This window comes from Portunus trituberculatus, chromosome 46, assembly GCF_017591435.1.
Source record: "Portunus trituberculatus isolate SZX2019 chromosome 46, ASM1759143v1, whole genome shotgun sequence".
NCBI lineage: Eukaryota > Metazoa > Arthropoda > Malacostraca > Decapoda > Portunidae > Portunus > Portunus trituberculatus.
Window position 1 is genome coordinate 3,079,602 of NC_059300.1, and position 18,363 is coordinate 3,097,964.

General features: G+C 39.2%; 1 protein-coding gene across 15 annotated transcripts in view; it reads right to left on the bottom strand.

Annotated features, from left to right (window-relative positions):
* Positions 1 to 18,363, bottom strand: part of LOC123519901 (F-BAR domain only protein 2-like) — a 104,068-nt gene that overhangs the window by 21,800 nt on the left and 63,905 nt on the right. For all 15 annotated transcript variants that reach the window (XM_045281560.1, XM_045281554.1, XM_045281558.1 and 12 more), the window contains 2 exons: positions 17,413 to 17,486; positions 16,285 to 16,406 (listed from right to left, as the gene is read on the bottom strand). In XM_045281560.1, the coding sequence (XP_045137495.1) occupies positions 16,285 to 16,406; positions 17,413 to 17,486 (196 nt within the window). The remainder of the gene's footprint in view (positions 1 to 16,284; positions 16,407 to 17,412; positions 17,487 to 18,363) is intronic.

The window sequence follows — 18,363 nt, forward strand, 5'->3', positions numbered from 1 at the left end:
TGCATAAAAAAAGCCGTGGTAAGCACTGGACAATGTTCGCTGTTGATTGAAAGCGCACGGACTGAAGATTAAACATGGCGGCCAACAGCTGATGATGTGACCAACCCGCCACCTACCGGACAATAATTTGCCGGGAACGGACAATCGCGCGCATTTTAATATTCGTCCATAGATTAAACTGGACTCCAGAATTTGTCCGTAGTTTCCGAAATCCGTCGATGGGAGGTCCGTTGTTTCGAGGGTCGAGTGTATTACAAAGTATTAGTTCAAGCTTAGCAGCCACTGGAAGAGCCTTTCGATTACGCTTCACTGGTATACTAGATTTAGGAGGCATTTTGGATAGGTTAAGCACCTGTGGGAAAGGTACAAATGCATAAAAAAGCTGTGGTAAGCACTGGACAATGTTCACTGTTGGTTGAAAACGCACAGACTGAAGATAAAACATGGCGGCCAACAGCTGATGACGCGACCGACCCACCACCTACTGGACAATAATTTGCCGGGAACGGACAATTGCACGCATTTTAATATTCGTCCATAGATTAAACCAGACTCCAGAATTTGTCCGTAGTTTCCGAAATCCGTTGATGGGAGGTCCGTTGTTTCGAGGGTTGAGTGTATTACCCATGTAACTGAACGCCACTCTGATGTTAGTTAGTGTCTTGTATGCTGAAGCAAATAGTCCACTTATGTTTCTTTCTAGAATTAGGTTGTCTTGTATAGTCAGTCCCAGGTCTTTCTTTTCACTCCTTTTCATTATAATCTCTTTCCCAATTTTATATTCCCACATAAGTCTTCTATTATTTTTACACATTTCCATTACATGGCATTTCCTAGTATTAAATTCTAATTTCCACTTTTGGCTTCATTCCCAGACTTTGTCAATATCTTTCTGCAATTCCATATAGTCACTGATGTTCTTTACTTCTCTCAAAAGTTCTGCATCATTTGCAAACAAATTTATGTAGCTACTCAGACCTTCTTGTATATCGTTAAAGTATACAGGGGATCCTCGTGATTCGACCATTCGCAGTTCGAATTATCGCCAAATCGAACTCAGTTAATTGATACCCAATACTCAAGGTTCAACCGACTGACTCGCCAATTCGACATTCATATCTCACGCGCCACCCACCTGGTCAAATCAGCCACCACCACAAATTCGTCCCCGGCCTGCCCCAGGCGGAAGTGTAAACTGATGCTACCCTGTGCCGCACAGATTGGGCGAAAAGTAGCGGATTGGGCTACTTTTGAAGGGTATGCGCTACTTAAATTTATAATCCACTACCTGCGAATTTTTTGGCTACTTACCGTATTTTACAGCTTAAAAGACGCACTTTTTTTCCTAAAAAATACCCTGAAAAATACTAGTGCGTCTTCCAAGATGAATATTGTATTGTAAGGCAGCATCCAACCTCAAGTGAGCTTGGACACTTGACAGATAGCGACCTGGATTTGTATGTTGAGTCATCACATTATGATGTTAGCTTAAGTACTATTTAATCCCTTCACTACGGTGACGCCTATGTGGGCGTCATGAAGCCCCAGTAGCAAATACGGTGACGCCTACGTAGACGTCATATTTCTTGTGTGTTGGATACCAACTACACACGCCGTATGCTGTCCTTGAAATCCTAGTGCTCCTCCCACCATCCTTGTCTCCACCAATCACTAAAGATAAGCTACATGTGTCCTGCCTTGTGTCTAAAATTACCCAATGGCATAGACTGTTCCCCTCTCTCTCTCTCTCTCTCTCTCTCTCTCTCTCTCTCTCTCTCTCTCCCTCTCTCCTCATCTCCTCCCTCCTCCCCATCTCCCTTCCTCCTTCCCCCTCTCCTCTCGAAGATAAGTTACATGTGTCCCGCCTTGTAACATTCGAGAAACACACACACACACACACACACACACACACACACACACACACACACACACACACACACACTAACACACACACACACACACACACACACACACACACACACAAACTCTCTCTCTCTCTCTCTCTCTCTCTCTCTCTTTCGTTTCCTTCCTTCCCTCCTCCCCTCTTCCTCTTGAAAGATAAGCTATATGCGTCCCGCTTGTGTCTAAAATATTAGCAAATGTCACACTCTCTCTCTCTCTCTCTCTTTTTCTCCGAAGAGAGAAGCGTCCACTTTCCACTTCGAAGGCGATATAGTGACTAAAAAATAGCAGCATAATACACAAAGACGACAAGTATGACAAGCTTGCACGAGTTTCCCGCGCTTGGGCGGCACTACCACCCGTATATCATACAGGCGGACTTTTTTGACATCCGGCGCAAAGGGGTTAATTTAGCCTTTTATATTATGCAAACTCAGTACTTAGGTGTTACAAGTATTTCCAATACCATAATCCTTCCTGCAGCCTACTCAGCGTGTGGAGAAAACGGGCCACTCCCTCGTCTCATTGCAACACACAAATACATGCACACGAACGCACACACATCATGCCAAGTGCCTTATACCTTTATTAATAGAACATCCAAGTGGCTTACTCATTCAAGCAAGAGTCGTGAAAACTTCACTTGTGAATTGTATTCACATTTATAAAGCCTATGAAGCACGACTGCAAAATAAAATAAATACAAACTGCAGCACTGACGTGTTCAGTTTCGGCGATCGGACAAGTGATTCCGTAATGTAAACAACAGGTCCAAAACATGCCGTCGCCCGCCACTAAAACAAAAAGAGATGGACTGTTTCACAGTGTATATGTATTTACCTATGGTGTTTTTATTTACATAGTTTCAAATTTGTGGTGAGTGCTCCAGCAAATTTGTAATGAGTGGTGAAACAACAGTGTCTTGCAGGCTCCTTGCTTCTTATGTTTTTGTGTTCAGTGGTCGGGTATGTGGTAAATGCGTTCTTGTATGAGAATGACTTGTTTTTTCTTAGAAATTTCTTTCAAATATCAGAGTGCGTCTTCCAAGATGCAGCGTCTTGCAAGCCGTAAAATACGGTAATTCATGATATGTTTGGGCTGCTTGATGACATTATTTGGCTACATTTGCAATTTTTCTAAATGTTAACAATAATAATGATATTAACATTAATAAAAGTAAGAATAATAGTACAGTAATCACCCACGTATCCAGATTATAGCAGCCAAGGCCCTGACAGATACGCGAAATATCCGGATACATGGAATTTCCTCTCCCAACCTCTTACAAATTGAGAAAAAAACATGTACATAACCCAAAAGGGTAAGAAAACAATGAATAGAAGCACATTAAATGTATAATCTGGAACAAAAAATGGTACATAAGCAGTACAAGGGGTGATGGGATGTATACACAACAGTAAAGGCAGCATTACACTAGCACTTTTCCATCAACTTTCTTAAGACTGTCAACTTTTGTCGCCGCTTGTCGTCACACACAACCTCGCTACCGCCTTCGTTGCGTTTGTCAACTGTAAACAAACATGGTGGCCCCTTCAATCCCAGCAAGTCGTTATTTTTTCGTTGCTATTTTTGGCCTTTATTGCTCTCTATGAGAAACTCTTCAAATAGCTTTGTCCATAAACAACAGAGTAGCTCATATAGGCCAGTTGCTACTTGGAAGTTCTGCCTTGGAGCATCTCAGTCCCAGAAAAATGTAAACAAACAACTGAACCACTTTTCACTGCTAGGCCAAAACGTATATATATATATATATATATATATATATATATATATATATATATATATATATATATATATATATATATATATATATACACACACACACACACACACAAATATATTTACATTTACTTATCAAGATTCTATTAATTTGAGATTATAGCATCATTTCAATTAACAAGAAATTAATTTTATTATAAAAGTGTTGAATACAAGCCATAAATCTTAATTTGACTAAAAATTGACTCTAGAAAAAAATAGTGCATTTCGTCTGAGTCAAGACGACGGAAAGAGTTGACGAAACAATAAAAAACGACAGAAATCGTTGAAGACGACCAAAAAAGTGCTAGTGTGATGCCGCCTTAAGTGGTGGTGGGACTTATGTACACTCCTGCCATGCTGGAATGATGAAGAACGCTACAAACTCGCCAAAGAGAGCCGCAATTACTCAAGTTTTAGGCGAGAGGCGAGTTGTAGGCTAGTGTGATGCAGGAGGGCATAGGAGTAAGTGCTTCCGCCTAACGAGATTGAGAGATCGCTTGCGTGGTAGGTTTGAATATGCTTGGGGGCAGCTCCGGATAGTAGCGAATTTCGGATAATGGCGATCCGGACACACGGGCAATTACTGTAGTAATATTAACCATGACATTGGGAACAGTGTAGTTATGGTGCTTGTCTTTTTTTTGAGATGAGTAGGCAACTGATGACATCACACTTCTCTTGCCTCACTGTACGTCAAGAAAATTACTTACTAGATAATGCAAATCTTTAAAAAAAGTGATGCAGAGGAAGTAAGGAAAAATCTTAAAGGCAATAAGAGTAATTAAATTTTGTTAAGAAGAAAAATAATTTGGTTAAATTTAAGTAAGAATGGAGAAAAAAAAAGAAAAGGAAAAAAAAATAAATAAACTAGAGAAAATTTATAGAAAAACTGGTACATCATGAAAGAGGACTCCACTCCCCTCCCCCTAACCCCATGGAAAAAAATGTGAGCAGATAGTGGTAAGTACAAAATATAGTAGTTAAAGTGATATGTAGTAGTTTTTTTGTATTGGGCTACATTGTGGTGAAATCTGCTACTTTTCAAGTGTGCTTCTGCTACTTTTCATTAGGAAAATCTGGCAACACTGCCTGTGTGTTAACATAACATAACATAACATAAATAATAGGATAACAAAGGGCCACCAGGGCCCATCTAGGTAATCCTGTATCAGTCGCACAGCGACCTCGTCATCAGTACTTAAAGATACACTTACAAGTACACAATACATTATATACTAATTCTAAATATTTGGCCCATTAACAGGGCTAAGTCCTGCAGCGAAATCCTCTACAATTTGTGGTCCCCATACATGGGGATCATGTCTTGTTTAACTATAGTAAATTTCTTATAAAAACTATCATGCAGTGCTATACATAATTATAAATCTAATAAATTTAAGTGCTTATCTAATCTGTTTTAAACATTGTCAAACTAGTGCTATTTACAACCGTCTCTGGCAATGCATTCCAGAAGTCTACCACTCTATGACTAAAGAAATATTTTCTTATATCTAACCTGCAGCCTTGCTTTCTAATCTTCCTGCCATGATTTCTAGTCCTATTTCCTCCTCTAAGGTAAAGAAAGATCTCACATCTATGTAGTTTGTATCTGAGAACATTTTAAATAACTCTATCATATCCCTCTTATACATCTCCTCTCAAATGAAAACATGTTTAATTCCTTTAATCTATCTCTATACTCCAGGCGCTTTAATGCTGGTATCATCCTAGTTGCTCTTCTCTGAACTGCTTCTAACATGTTGATATCCTGCCTATAGTGGGGTGACCAGGCCTGTATGCAATACTCTAAATGGGGCCTAACATAGGAATTATATAAGCTACGCACCACTTCCTTACTTTTATAACTAACATTTCTATTTATAAAACCCAGGATCCTATTTGCCCTATTTCTTGCTTCTAAACATTGCTTTGAAAATTTCATAGTCCTGTCTATCACTACTCCTAAATCCTTTCCTTCCTCTACTGCCTCTAGCCAACATCCCTCCATCTCATAGTTAAAGTTTGTGTTGTCTTTACCTAAATGCATAACCTGACACTTTTAGAATTAAACTCCATCTGCCACCTGTCTGCCCATGCTATCAGCCTGTCCAGGTCTCGTTGTATTCTGTAATTGTCCTTTTCACCCTGTACTGCACATGCTATCTTAGTATCATCTGCAAACTTTGATACTTTGCTACTAATTCCTATATCTAAATCGTTAATGTACACCAAGAAAAGAAGAGGTCCTAGCACTGATCCTTGGGGTACCCCACTAACCACTTCCTTCCACTCAGACATTGCCCCATTTAATACTACTCTCTGTTTCCTATCAGAAAGCCATTCACTAATCCAATCAACTAACCTACCCCCTATCCCATGTAGTCTCAATTTGTACACTAGCCTCCTATGCGGTACCTTATCAAACGCCTTGCTAAAATCTAGATATATAACATCTATGCTATTTCCATCATCTAACTCCTTGGTAATATATTCTAAGATATCGAGCAAATTTGTAAGACAGGACCTCCCTGATCTAAAGCCATGTTGGGTATCTCTAATTAATCTATTCTCATTTAAATGCTCCCAAATACTACCCTTAATGATTTTCTCTAGTATCTTACATACTATACTAGTTAAACTGATCGGTCTATAATTATTCGCATCATCCTTCCTACCTTTTTAAATATTGGAGTAACATTAGCTAACTTCCAGTCCTGAGGTATCTCAGCAAACCTAAGTGATCTTTCAAAGATTAACTTAAGTGCTTCAGAAATACTGTCTACACCCTCCCTAAGTACTCTGGCATGTAGCTCATCAGGACCACTAGCTTTCCTATCGTCTAGTTCAAGAATAAATTTCCTAATAATTCCCGGTTTTATATCAATATTTTCTAAAGCTCTTAAACTACTCGTCGCACTGTTTGTAACAGGATTTCCTATTCTTTCCTAGTAAATACTGAAGAAAATTGTTCATTCAATAATTCTACTATGTCTTCATTTTGATCCACTACTACACCATCTTTTCTGAGTGGTCCAATCCTATCCTTATTTCTTTTATCACTGACCTTGTAATAACTATATAATTTTTGGGATCTTTACTCCCAGCTCTAGCTAGTTTTATCTCTGCCTGCCTTTTACTTTTTTTATAACCTTACTCAAATCATCTCTGACCTGTCTGTACCTAATCAAATCTACATCTTCCCACTTTTCTGCAACTCTCTATATGCCCTCTTCTTCTCTCTGATCTGGCTACCTATCTCATGAGTCCACCATAATGGCTTCCTGTTTCTCTGCCTTATATCTTTGTAAGGGATACACTGCATCACTATACCCTTTACTACAACCTTAAAAATATCCCAATCTCCTGTGCAGTTTTATTTCCAAAACTATCTTCCCAGTTTACCTCTCCTAATAACTGACGTAACCTACCATAATTGCCTTTCTGATAGTTTGGGACTCTAGTCTTATTCGCTATATTATCCCTACTGGAATTAATGATAAATCTAATTATATGATGGTCACTGTTTGCTAAAGTCTCTCCTACCTCAACTTCCTTTAAACAATGCTCAATATTTGTTAGTACTATGTCTAAAACCTTCCTCCCCCTAGTAGGTTTATCTACCATCTGCACTAAATAGTTATCCTGAAAACTTTCCATAAACTTATTTTCACTAGCATCTCCTACCATCCTCTCCCAGTTTACTGACTTAAGATTAAAATCCCTAAGATAATTGTCTGACTAGTACACCCCTATTTATCTCATCTACCATAAGGTTGTCTACATCTGCTGACTGGTTAGGTGGCCTATAAAAGCTCCTACTCTAATAACCTTACTTTTGTTTACTCTAACATCCAGCCATAAGGACTCTACTCTGTTATCTACCTTAATACCATTAACCTGACTGGAAATGAAGGATTTTTACATAAATAACTACTCCTCCGCCTATCCTACCAATTCTCTGGTGTAAATACATAATGTATCCATCTACTTCATATTCTTTCCTATTTTCCCTAAACTTTTCCTCATTTACCCATGCCTCTGTGACACATACAACATCTAGGCCCTCCTCAACTATATAACTAGATAACTCGTCCTTCTTGTTCCTAAGACTCCTGGCATTTACATAAAAACATTTAAGTCCTGCTACCTTCCTAGATGCTGTCTCCTTATTTGGAATCCTAATCTTATTCTCTCCTATTTGCACCTGGAAATCTTTCCTAATCTTTTCACTATCTCTGTTTATCCTATCTAATTTATGTCTAGCATCTTTCTTCTGGAATGCATTTGCTACCTCACCCCCTACACTCCATCCCAACTCCCCCCTCCAGACATCCACTCAGCACATCCACACCCTTCCTACTCAGATGCACACCATCCCTAGCATACAAATCCCTTCGCCCATAGAACCTATCCCATACATCCACAAAGCTGACACCCACATCCTTACACATCCCTTTTACCCGAACATTCACACCAATGGTTCTAGACAACCATTCCTGCTAACATACACACGAGGCAAGATTCCTGACACTACACACCTCCTACCACTCTCCCTTATCTTGCCTAACATTTCCCGAAATCTTGCCACTAACTCCTCCGACCCACCTGCTCTGACATCGTTCCCACCTACGTGCAAAACTACTACACCCTCCCTCTCCATCCCCCCCAACCCTCTTCTGCACCTCCTCACTCACTGCCTTCACACCTGCACCAGGCATACACACGTTCGTCCTCCTATCCCTGTCTTTCCCACAGAAAGTGCTATCTAAATACCTAACCTGAGAGTCACCCACCACACACACCTGAGGTGTGCTAGGCACAACCATCCTCCTCCTCTCCTCTACCCCCTTCTTTCTCCTTTCACTCACCACAACCACTTCATTCACTCCACTCTCACTCTCCCCCTCCCCCTCCAACAAACCGAACCTATTTTCACACTCAACAGGTTTAGTCCTATCCTCCCTAATTATTTCCGCTTTCCTTCCCCCTCGCAACCTGCCATCTCTGCCTATCCTGACTACTATCTTTCCCAGTCTGGCTCGCCTGCTCCCTCTTCCCCACTCTGCTCTTCCCGACAGAGGGCCAAGCCACCCTGTCGCCCTCAGAAGGTCCAACCTTCGGCCTAACACTGATCTCCTGCCTAATTTTTTCCACTGCCTCCCCAAGCCTCTTAACCTCCTCCTTCAATTCAAAGATGAGAACTTCGTTCGCACTTTTCCCCTCACTTAGCTTTCTGATTTCCTCTCGCAATTCTCGGTGCTCAAGAGAAAGAACTAAATTCTCGCTCTTGAGCCTACACACCATACACTCAGAAAAGTCAACGACCTTCCTGTCGTGCCCACACATCTCACACACAACAAATTCTCCCAATCCCACCTCAACACTCTCTTTCACGCACTCAATCACACTCTGATATACCTCAGTAGCTACCGCCATACTAATTTACAATATGTTAACTCACGAACAAATAAAAATACTAGGTGACAGCAGGGTGGGGGAACCGCGGTGGTGGGGGGGCCTAAGTGAGGTCAACTAATCCTCTTTCAAGGTCAACTTGACGGTTACAAGCCTAGTCTCCTCGCTCTACAAAAATACTTTTAACTCACAAACACTGATTCTAACCACTATTTCACTCTAATCTAACACTTGCAGTACACACTTTCACTTCACTAACACTCAAAAGCACCACACACAGACACCAAGCACAAACACCACTCGCTAACTATAAAACCACAGCCAAAAACGGAGCGCACACACAACACGTCCACTCGCCACCACAGCTAATCAAGAAAAATCTGGCTCTAGCAAAGAAATATTTTACCCCTAGTGGTGTGGGGAACCATTCTGGGGGAGAGAAGCGTGAAAACTGTTACTGATTATAACAAGGTGATGATAATTTTAGAACATTATCTATTGAGGTGGATAAATCGACGAAATGATGAAGGTGCTAGCGTAACTGGGCCCCAGATTCAGGACCAAGCCCGTGTTCTGTACAATGCTGTAATCAAGAAAATGAATCTTAAAAACCCCCCACCCTTCACTGCATCCCGTGGTTGGCTTCATCGTTTTAAGAATAGGGTGAAGGTGAAATATGCTGTTTATCAGGGTGAGGCCCAGTCTGCAGACGAATCTGCCGCCTCTAGCTTCCCTGCAGTAGCCCAACAACTGATAAAAGATGGCAACTATTCCTTGGCGCAAATATATAACGCTGATGAAACTGGCGTATACTGGAAAAGATCACCAAAGTCCACGTTTATTTCTGTCTCTGAAAAGCAAGCTCGTGGAGTAAAAATGGCCAAAGACCGATTTACTGCACTGCTAACTGCTAATGCCGATGGAACACACAGAATGAAACCCCTAATTCTGTATCACTCTAAGTGCCCTCGCCCCTACAAAAATGCAAACATGGACAAATTTAAGGGCTACATATGGAGGTCAAATGCCAAGGGGTACATGACCTCTGCTTTATCACTGGACTGGTTTGATAACTGTTTTGTGCCGGAGGCAAAAGCGCACTGCCAGGCTAACAATTTGGATTTCCGTGTGTTGTTGTTCATGGATAATGCACCAGGGCATGCACGTTTCCTTGTAGGCCACCATCCATCAGTACAAGTAGTTTTTATGCCCCCAAATACAACATCAAGGATTCAGCCCATGGACCAGGAAGTAATTGCCAACACTAAATTACTGTTTTATCAAGACGTGCACGGGAGAATGAGAAAGGCAACAGACAACTTCAGGACCTTGAAACATGATCATGCAACTTCATCACCGTCCTCAGACCGCGAAAGTGACTGTGATGACCTTGCTAGCACCTCTACATCATCTGACACAGTCACAGTAAAACAATTCTGGCGCTAGTTTAACATCCAGCTGGCAGTTGACGCTTTTGTTAAGGCTTGGGAAACTCTCACAATCGCCACCCTAAAACATGCATGGAAACCGCTACTTCCACAGATGATCGTTGCCCAGGGAGACAGGCAGCAGACTGAGCAGTTGTTGGCAGAGAAGGTCGAGGTGGTACGGCAGGTTAGAGGCCCACGGTTTGCCAATGTTACAAGGGAGGAAATGCTGGAGTTAGTCGACTACAACCAAGAAAATAATATTGAAGAACTGCTGGAGGAGGACAACATGGAAGGGGACCATATCGAGCAACCTGAACAACAACAACAACAAATTCAGCAAGATCGTTCACCATCAACCGCCGTACTGTCATCATTGTTATTTAACTTTGAGTCCTTGACTGAACAGATAGAGCCCTTAGCCTATGAACACAAACATAAAATCTTGGCTAGTTTAAAAAACATCATTGATACCTTTGGGGAACTTTTTAATAAAAAAAGTTTATGGAGGGCAACAGGCATTAATCACCCGCTACCTCCAAAGGCCAAGGGAAATGGCAGAGGGTCTTTTGGAAGCAGAAGGGGAAGCTGATGAGGGAGCAGAACCAACGGAAGATGCTGAGCTCGACATGGATGAAGATTTCTCTGGATTTATTCGAGAACAAATGGCAGATGTGGAAAGGTAACACAGAGTGGAATTGTTACGTCAGAGACTGGAAGAGGAAGAAATGCAGAATGGCGGAGACAGTGGCGGTGGCGGTGGCGGTGGCGGCGGCAGCAGCAGCTGCAGCAGCAGTGGGCCCCAGTAGGTGGCCACCATAACCATACATCAAGCACCTCATACTTGTATATTTGGTATGTATTACTACATTCATACAGTGTAAGGTGTTTTTATTTGATGTACAATTGTATTTCATAATAGAATGTATTTGTTTGTCAGATTTATATGGAGATATAGGTATTTTATGGATAGCTCCAGAACCGATTATTTTTTCCATAAGGTCAATGCCCCCACTTTCGCGGTTTTCACGTTCGCGCCGATTTTTTGACACCAATTAGGTGCGAAAGTTGAGGCTCTACTGTACGGCACCCTAATGTGTTTAATAAAAAAAATTAGATATAAATGAAGCCTTTAATAGTACTGAATTAGTCTAGGTTAGTGTGTTTTAGAGGTTATAGTTAAGGTTTGGGGGGGGTCTAAGCTGGAAGTTGGTCCCTATCCCCCTAATTCTTAAGTATCTTATGGGAAAAATTGCTTCACGATTCGAATAAATGCTGATTCGACCAATAAAAAAAACCGCCCAAACCCTGTCGAATTGCGAGGATCCCCTGTATTTAGAACATGATTGGTGCCAGCACCTAACCCTGTGGAATGTTACTAGTAACTGTGCTCCAGCTTGATGGGGTTTGTCTTATCACTGTCCTCATTTTCCTATCTGTTAAGTAGTCTGTCATCCAATTCAAGACACTCCCCTGTATTCCTCCAATATATTCTATTTTCCATAGGAGTTTTCTATGTGATACTCTGTTAAAATCCTTCTTGATATTTAAATACATGGTGTCAACCCATCCATTTCTCCCTTGTACTTCATCTATTACTCTTGTATAAAAGCTTAGCTTAGTAAATTCATTATTCATGACCTTCCTTTTCTGAAACCATATTGAGTTATTTATTATTTCATTTCCTCCCAGATATTCTAACCATATTGCTTCAATAACAATTTCACAGATCTTTCCCACAACATTAGTTAGTGACACTGGTCTATAATTTATGGGATCAATCTTTTTTCCTCCTTTTCCACTCCCTTGGTACCTTCCCTTACATTAGAGCTGCTGATTACATCCCAAATTGGTTCCATCAGTTGTTCTCTATTTTCTATCAGTGTCCATCCTGACACTTCATCTAGCCCCATTACCTTTCTTACATCTACTTTTCCAGTAATTCTCTAATTTTCTGTTTTTGCACCACAATGTTTCTTAAATCTTCCTGTGTTGCTTGGTTGCTTGCCTCTTTGAACTCTCCCTCTTCATGAAATACCAATTTAAAACTCTCATTCACAAGTTCACTCATCTCTTCCATCACTTCATATGTCCTATTTTCTTTAATTAGCTTAGTAATGGTCTCTGTCATTTTTCCTTTTATATACTTATAAAAAGCTTGGGTTCCTCCTCACATCTCTTCATTATATCCTCCTCAAAATTTTTCTCTTCTTCTCTTCTTATTCAAATATATTAATTTTATGCCTCTTTTTACTTCTTCCTCTTTATTTCATTTCGCTGCTTTCTTAATTTTTTTCCAAGTTGCATCCTTACACTTTTTAGCTCTTGCACATATAGCATTATGCCATGAGTGTTTGCTTTCTTTTACTCTGTATTTGGGAACATCTCTTTATCCCCTTATTATACCTGTCTAGGAATATTTCATACTTCTCTTGGAATGTTTTACCTTGCATATTTACCTCCCAATCAATACTACCAAAGCAATTCTATTTGCATTTCTTCATGCACACCTAACCTCCATGTATTAGTCTTTGGTGGGACATATGTTACTATGATACTCCTTTTTCTCCCACTGGTCTTAATTGTTACGCTTAAAACCTCTGCAAGTCCATCTCCATACTGTACCTCCTCCACGAATACATCTTCTTGGGCCATTATCAACACTCCTTTTACTTTGCCCCTTCTGCCTCTCCTCCAAACATTATACCCTGTTCTTTAAAACTCACTTGGACGTCTTTGCTTAACTTTGTTTGCTATGTATATCATGTTCCATTCTTTTTCCAATATATAATCTCTCACTTCCAAGCTTCCTGACATAAATCCATCTATGTTTGTATACTTGATTCTTAATGCTTTTCTTTCCCTTCCCAAATATACCATTTCCTCAACCTCATATCTAGCACTCTCCAATAGAATTTTTTTTTTAATTCTTCATCTTTCTCTCATTTTTTTCCATAGCTTCATTTCTTAGCCCTCTCTCTTTTTCCCTTTCTTCCTGATTCATATCTCTCCTTTTCCAGATGTTTTTATATTCTGTCTTAACAGCCAACTTTCCAGACCTTGCCGCATTTTTTTTCTGCTCCCTATTTGTGATCTCATTTCAACTTTTAGTGGGCTTTTAGTCCCCTCACTATATTTACCAAGTCTATACATTTCCTCTACTTCTTTTTTTCAAGACTCTGTTCTTCATCTTGTACCATTGAAATAATTTGCTTTACCATCTCTTTCTCCTCCTCCCTCAGAAATTTCACTGGGTTCTTTTTCTCTTCTAGTCCATAAATAACCATACACTTCTTTTTGTCCACTGTATCTCTCACTAACTCTTCCTTTTCTTTGATCACTTGTATAACTGTGTCCTTCATTTTCTCCATTATTTGATGCTTCACTGCTTCCACAAAAAATTATGATAAAAATTTAGTTGAACTACTCTTCCAAAATTACCATAACCTCAGTAAATTTCTATCATATACCAAATAACATAGATATATTAAACTCTCATTTTTCTGGACTTAAGGGTGCAGGCACCAATCCAGATAATAAAAAAGTCCGGATAAAGTAAATGGGTCCTTCGTTTTACCAAATGTGGATATTTGTTATCCTAGATTTTTTTAAGAGAATGCAAAATTTGGTTAATCTTTATTTCCCTGACTAACCAAACCAAAACAAACAATCTAAGTCAACCTAACCCTAACACTAACCTAACAGTACCATATATGACAGCAATTAAGTCGATCTGGCACGTAAGTCGACCTTTATAATTTGATCCCAAAATGTCGTACCATAGGTTTGCCTTGTAGATAAGTCAACTCCCTAAAACTATTACTTAGCCTGACCCAATGTCATCGTGAGTCACTAAGTACTGGGTTGGAAATTAAGTTTTATCTACAGTAAAATAAATAAAGCAATTCACACAGATTGAAAACATTATCAACTTCAAGCATTTCAACATAAACAAGCTGTCAGTTTTTACTTTTTTTCTCTACTCACCTGTCTCACTATTATATAAGACGAATATTTACTTTTAAAACTCTAATGGCAAGTGTCCAACCACCTACAGTCCTTCAAACGTTGGAAGAAAAGAAACAAAAGTAACTGCTGCTCATGGGGATTGCACATACTCTCAAATGAAATATGTTCAAGGGTGATGTGAATATTTCATAAACAAGGGACTCAGGGAGGCCAGATAAGACTCCTGGGGTCAGAGAGACTCCTGTCCCTCAGTCATGTTGTGCAGGGGACTGACACTCTATAGTAAGAGACACAACAACGTACCTACACAAATACTGTAGTTTATTACTATAGAATATTTAAATGATAGCAAAACTAAAAACATTATAACTAAAATAATCTAAAATATTTAAAAACAGTGATATTTAAAATTTCGCACTTAAAACAGCTGTTCAAATGGAATTCTCATCATTAGGTGGCAGCACTGAGCAGTCAACCATGATAATTTCATTATGAAACGATTTTGTTTTTAACTTCTGTATCAATAAAATATTCTGTAGTAACAAATTACAATATTATGTAGGTACATTATTGTTCCTACTTACTACAGAGCGTCAGTATGTGCAGTCCTCATGAGTAGCAGTTTCCAGTTTTTACCATGTCTTACTAGAATAACATATGTAAACACAGTCCTTAGGCCATGTTCAGTAGCAGTTTTCCAGTATCCTGATGTTACTGGTGCAAATATATCTCAAGATTGCTATCTTATATCTACCTCATAAGTTGACCCCTAGTTTTGACCATAATAAAAGACCTTAAAAACACGACTTATAGGCTACAATATACAGTAATACCCGAGTGCACAAAAACTTTATCGACAAGAGTATAATGAATATACGTACTACCACAACACACAGAATGCCATGCAATGCTGGGTGTGTCCACATTGCCAGCTTCACCCTGCACTGTAACATTAAAAAGTCCATTTCAATTGCAGAATTGCCAAAGCCACCCATTATTTCCCCTGAAATTTTCTATATCAATTTCTATGCCAGCTTTCTAGCTGCTGCACATTCCACTTCATAACGGCAGTATGTAATGCAGCATCTTTTCCACTCCTAACATTTTTCCTTTACCACTTTTGCTTGATGATGCATTCTCACAGTATTCAGTAGAATATTCTACCAGCTATCTCTTGATTTACTAATGTCAGACATAGTTTGCTTGGCCACACCATACTCCTCACAAACATTCATAATACCAGCTCCTTTCTCTAATTTTCTTATTAATTCCATCTTTTAAGTCATAACTAGGGCCACTCACTTACACCTAATACCCTTGGGAGACATAATTTAAGAGTTCTGAGGTACTGAAAAAAGCACAAACTTGCTCAATGATACTGGACAATACACAGTGTTCACTTGTATTGCCCAGATTTGTTTACAACTTCCTGCTGTAGCACCACCGCCATCTACTAGCTATTTCTGGAAGTGTGCGAGGCGCGTATTGTTTGAATGAATTTGTTGGCAACCTAGACTCAAATTATGAAATTTTTAACCAGACACTGTCCGCATTAAAGTAAACCCTGATAAACAAGGTCTGGATAAACGATGGTAAAGTGGAAATAAAAATATCATTACCATATAAAAGCATTATATCATTATTTTCTATTAGCACTAAAAAGAAAAACTAATAAAATAAACAAAACATAAGAACCACTGAGTGCTATGAGGAGCCTATGAATTGCCTTACACAAAAAAAAAAAAAAAAAAAAAAAAAAAAATCAATCAATCAATCAATAAATAAATACCTTTTGACACAGGAGAGATTGGTCGATTGAAAGATGATTCACTGCCTGCAGTACTTCTTGGGCTTTCACTGTTGCCAAAGTTGAGATTCAAGCCAAGCAGGTCTACAGAACTCGATTTATTGCTGAAATAAAAAAAAAATAAATAAATAAAAAAAAGGTACTGGAGATGCAAAAATAAAATAATACAAAAGTAACATAAAACACTCTATATATCAGATAAAATGTCCTGAAAAGGAAAACTTGAAAGCAAATTATGCCAGGCAATGTGGATATCATACAGATTTTCACTTCTATTTTTCTTTCAGATTATCTTAAAGGTATGTGTCATATTATCTTAAATGTGTGTGTGTGTATTTATCTAGTTGTAGTTTTACAGGGCCTGGGGTTTATGCCCGTGTGGCCCCGTCTCCATATCTACACTTATCCAATTTTTCTTTAAAACTATGCACACTCATTCACCACTTCTTCACTCAAACTGTTCCATGTCTAAACACATCTTTGTGGGAAACTATATTTTTTAACATCTCTCAGACATCTTCCCTTTCTCAGCTTTTTACTATGCGATCTTGTGCTTCGAATGTCATATTCTTCTTTCAGGATCAGTTTCTCATTATCCACTTGGTCCATTCCGTTGATCAATTTATAAACTTGTATTAGATTCCCTCTCTCCCTTCTCTGTTCCAGGGTTAGTAGATCCATAGCCTTTAGTCTCTCCTCATATGTCATCCCTTCAAATTCTGGAACCATTCTTGTAGCCATTTTTTGTAGTCTCTCCAACTTCCTTATGTGTTTCTTTTTATGAGGGATCCACGCTACTCCTGCATATTCCAATCTGGGTCTTATTTTAGTACTTATCAATTTCTTCATCATTTATTTGTCCATGTAGTGAAATGCTAATCACTGTGTGTGTGTGTGTGTGTGTGTGTGTGTGTGTGTGTGTGTGTGTGTGTGTGTGTGTGTGTGTGTGTGTGTGTGTGTGTGTGTGTGTGTGTGTGTGTGTGTGTACAATGAATGAAGGCTTTTTATACAGTTATGTAGAAGTAAAAAGCAAAGTAACAAGTTGAAGGCTTTGTTTGTATACAAATATGTGGAAGTGAACAAAAAAGTGACAAGTATACTAATTCTCACCTTGGCGGCTGGGTTATGCTATAGGAGCGCTTCATGGAAAATGAATCCGATGCATCCGTCGAAGTTCTTCTAGTCTGTGAATATGGGTCATAACATTAATAAAGAGAGAAAAAAACAAAACATATAAGTACTATATATATGTGTGTGTGTGTGTGTGTATGTGTGTGTGTTTACCTGGTTGTATTTACCTAGTTGTAGTTTTAGAGCGCCTGGGCTTTATGCTCATGTGGCCCTGTCTCCATATCTACACTTATCCAACTTTTCTTTAAAACTATGCACACTCATTGTTGACACCACTTCTTCACTCAAACTGTTCCACGTCTCAACACATCTTTGTGGGAAACTATATTTTTTAACATCTCTCAGACATCTTCCCTTTCTCAGCTTTTTACTATGCAATCTTGTGCTTCGAATGTCATATTCTTTTCTCTGAATCAGTTTCTCATTATCCACTTGGTCCATTCCGTTGATCAATTTATAAACTTGTATCAGATCCCCTCTCTCCCTTCTCTGTTCCAGGGTTGGTAGATCCATAGCCTTTGGTCTCTCCTCATATGTCATCCCTTCAAATTCTGGAACCATTCTTGTAGCCATTATTTGTAGTCTCTCCAACTTCCTTATGTGTTTCTTTTTATGAGGGGTACACACTACTCCTGCATCTTCCAATCTGGGTCTTATTATAGTACTTATCAATTTCATCATTTCTTTGTCCATGCAGTGAAATGCTAATCCAATATTCCTTAGCAAATTATATGTCTCTGAAAATTCTATCAATATGGCTTACTGGTTGATTGTTTTCTTCCATCGTCACTCCTAAGTCCTTTTCCTTTTTTACTTTCTCCAGTTCTACTCCATCTTCCATCTTATATATTCCCACGGGTCGTCTTTCACTCTTTCCCATTTCCATGACATGGCTTTTGTCCACATTGAATTCCATTTCCCACTTTTTAC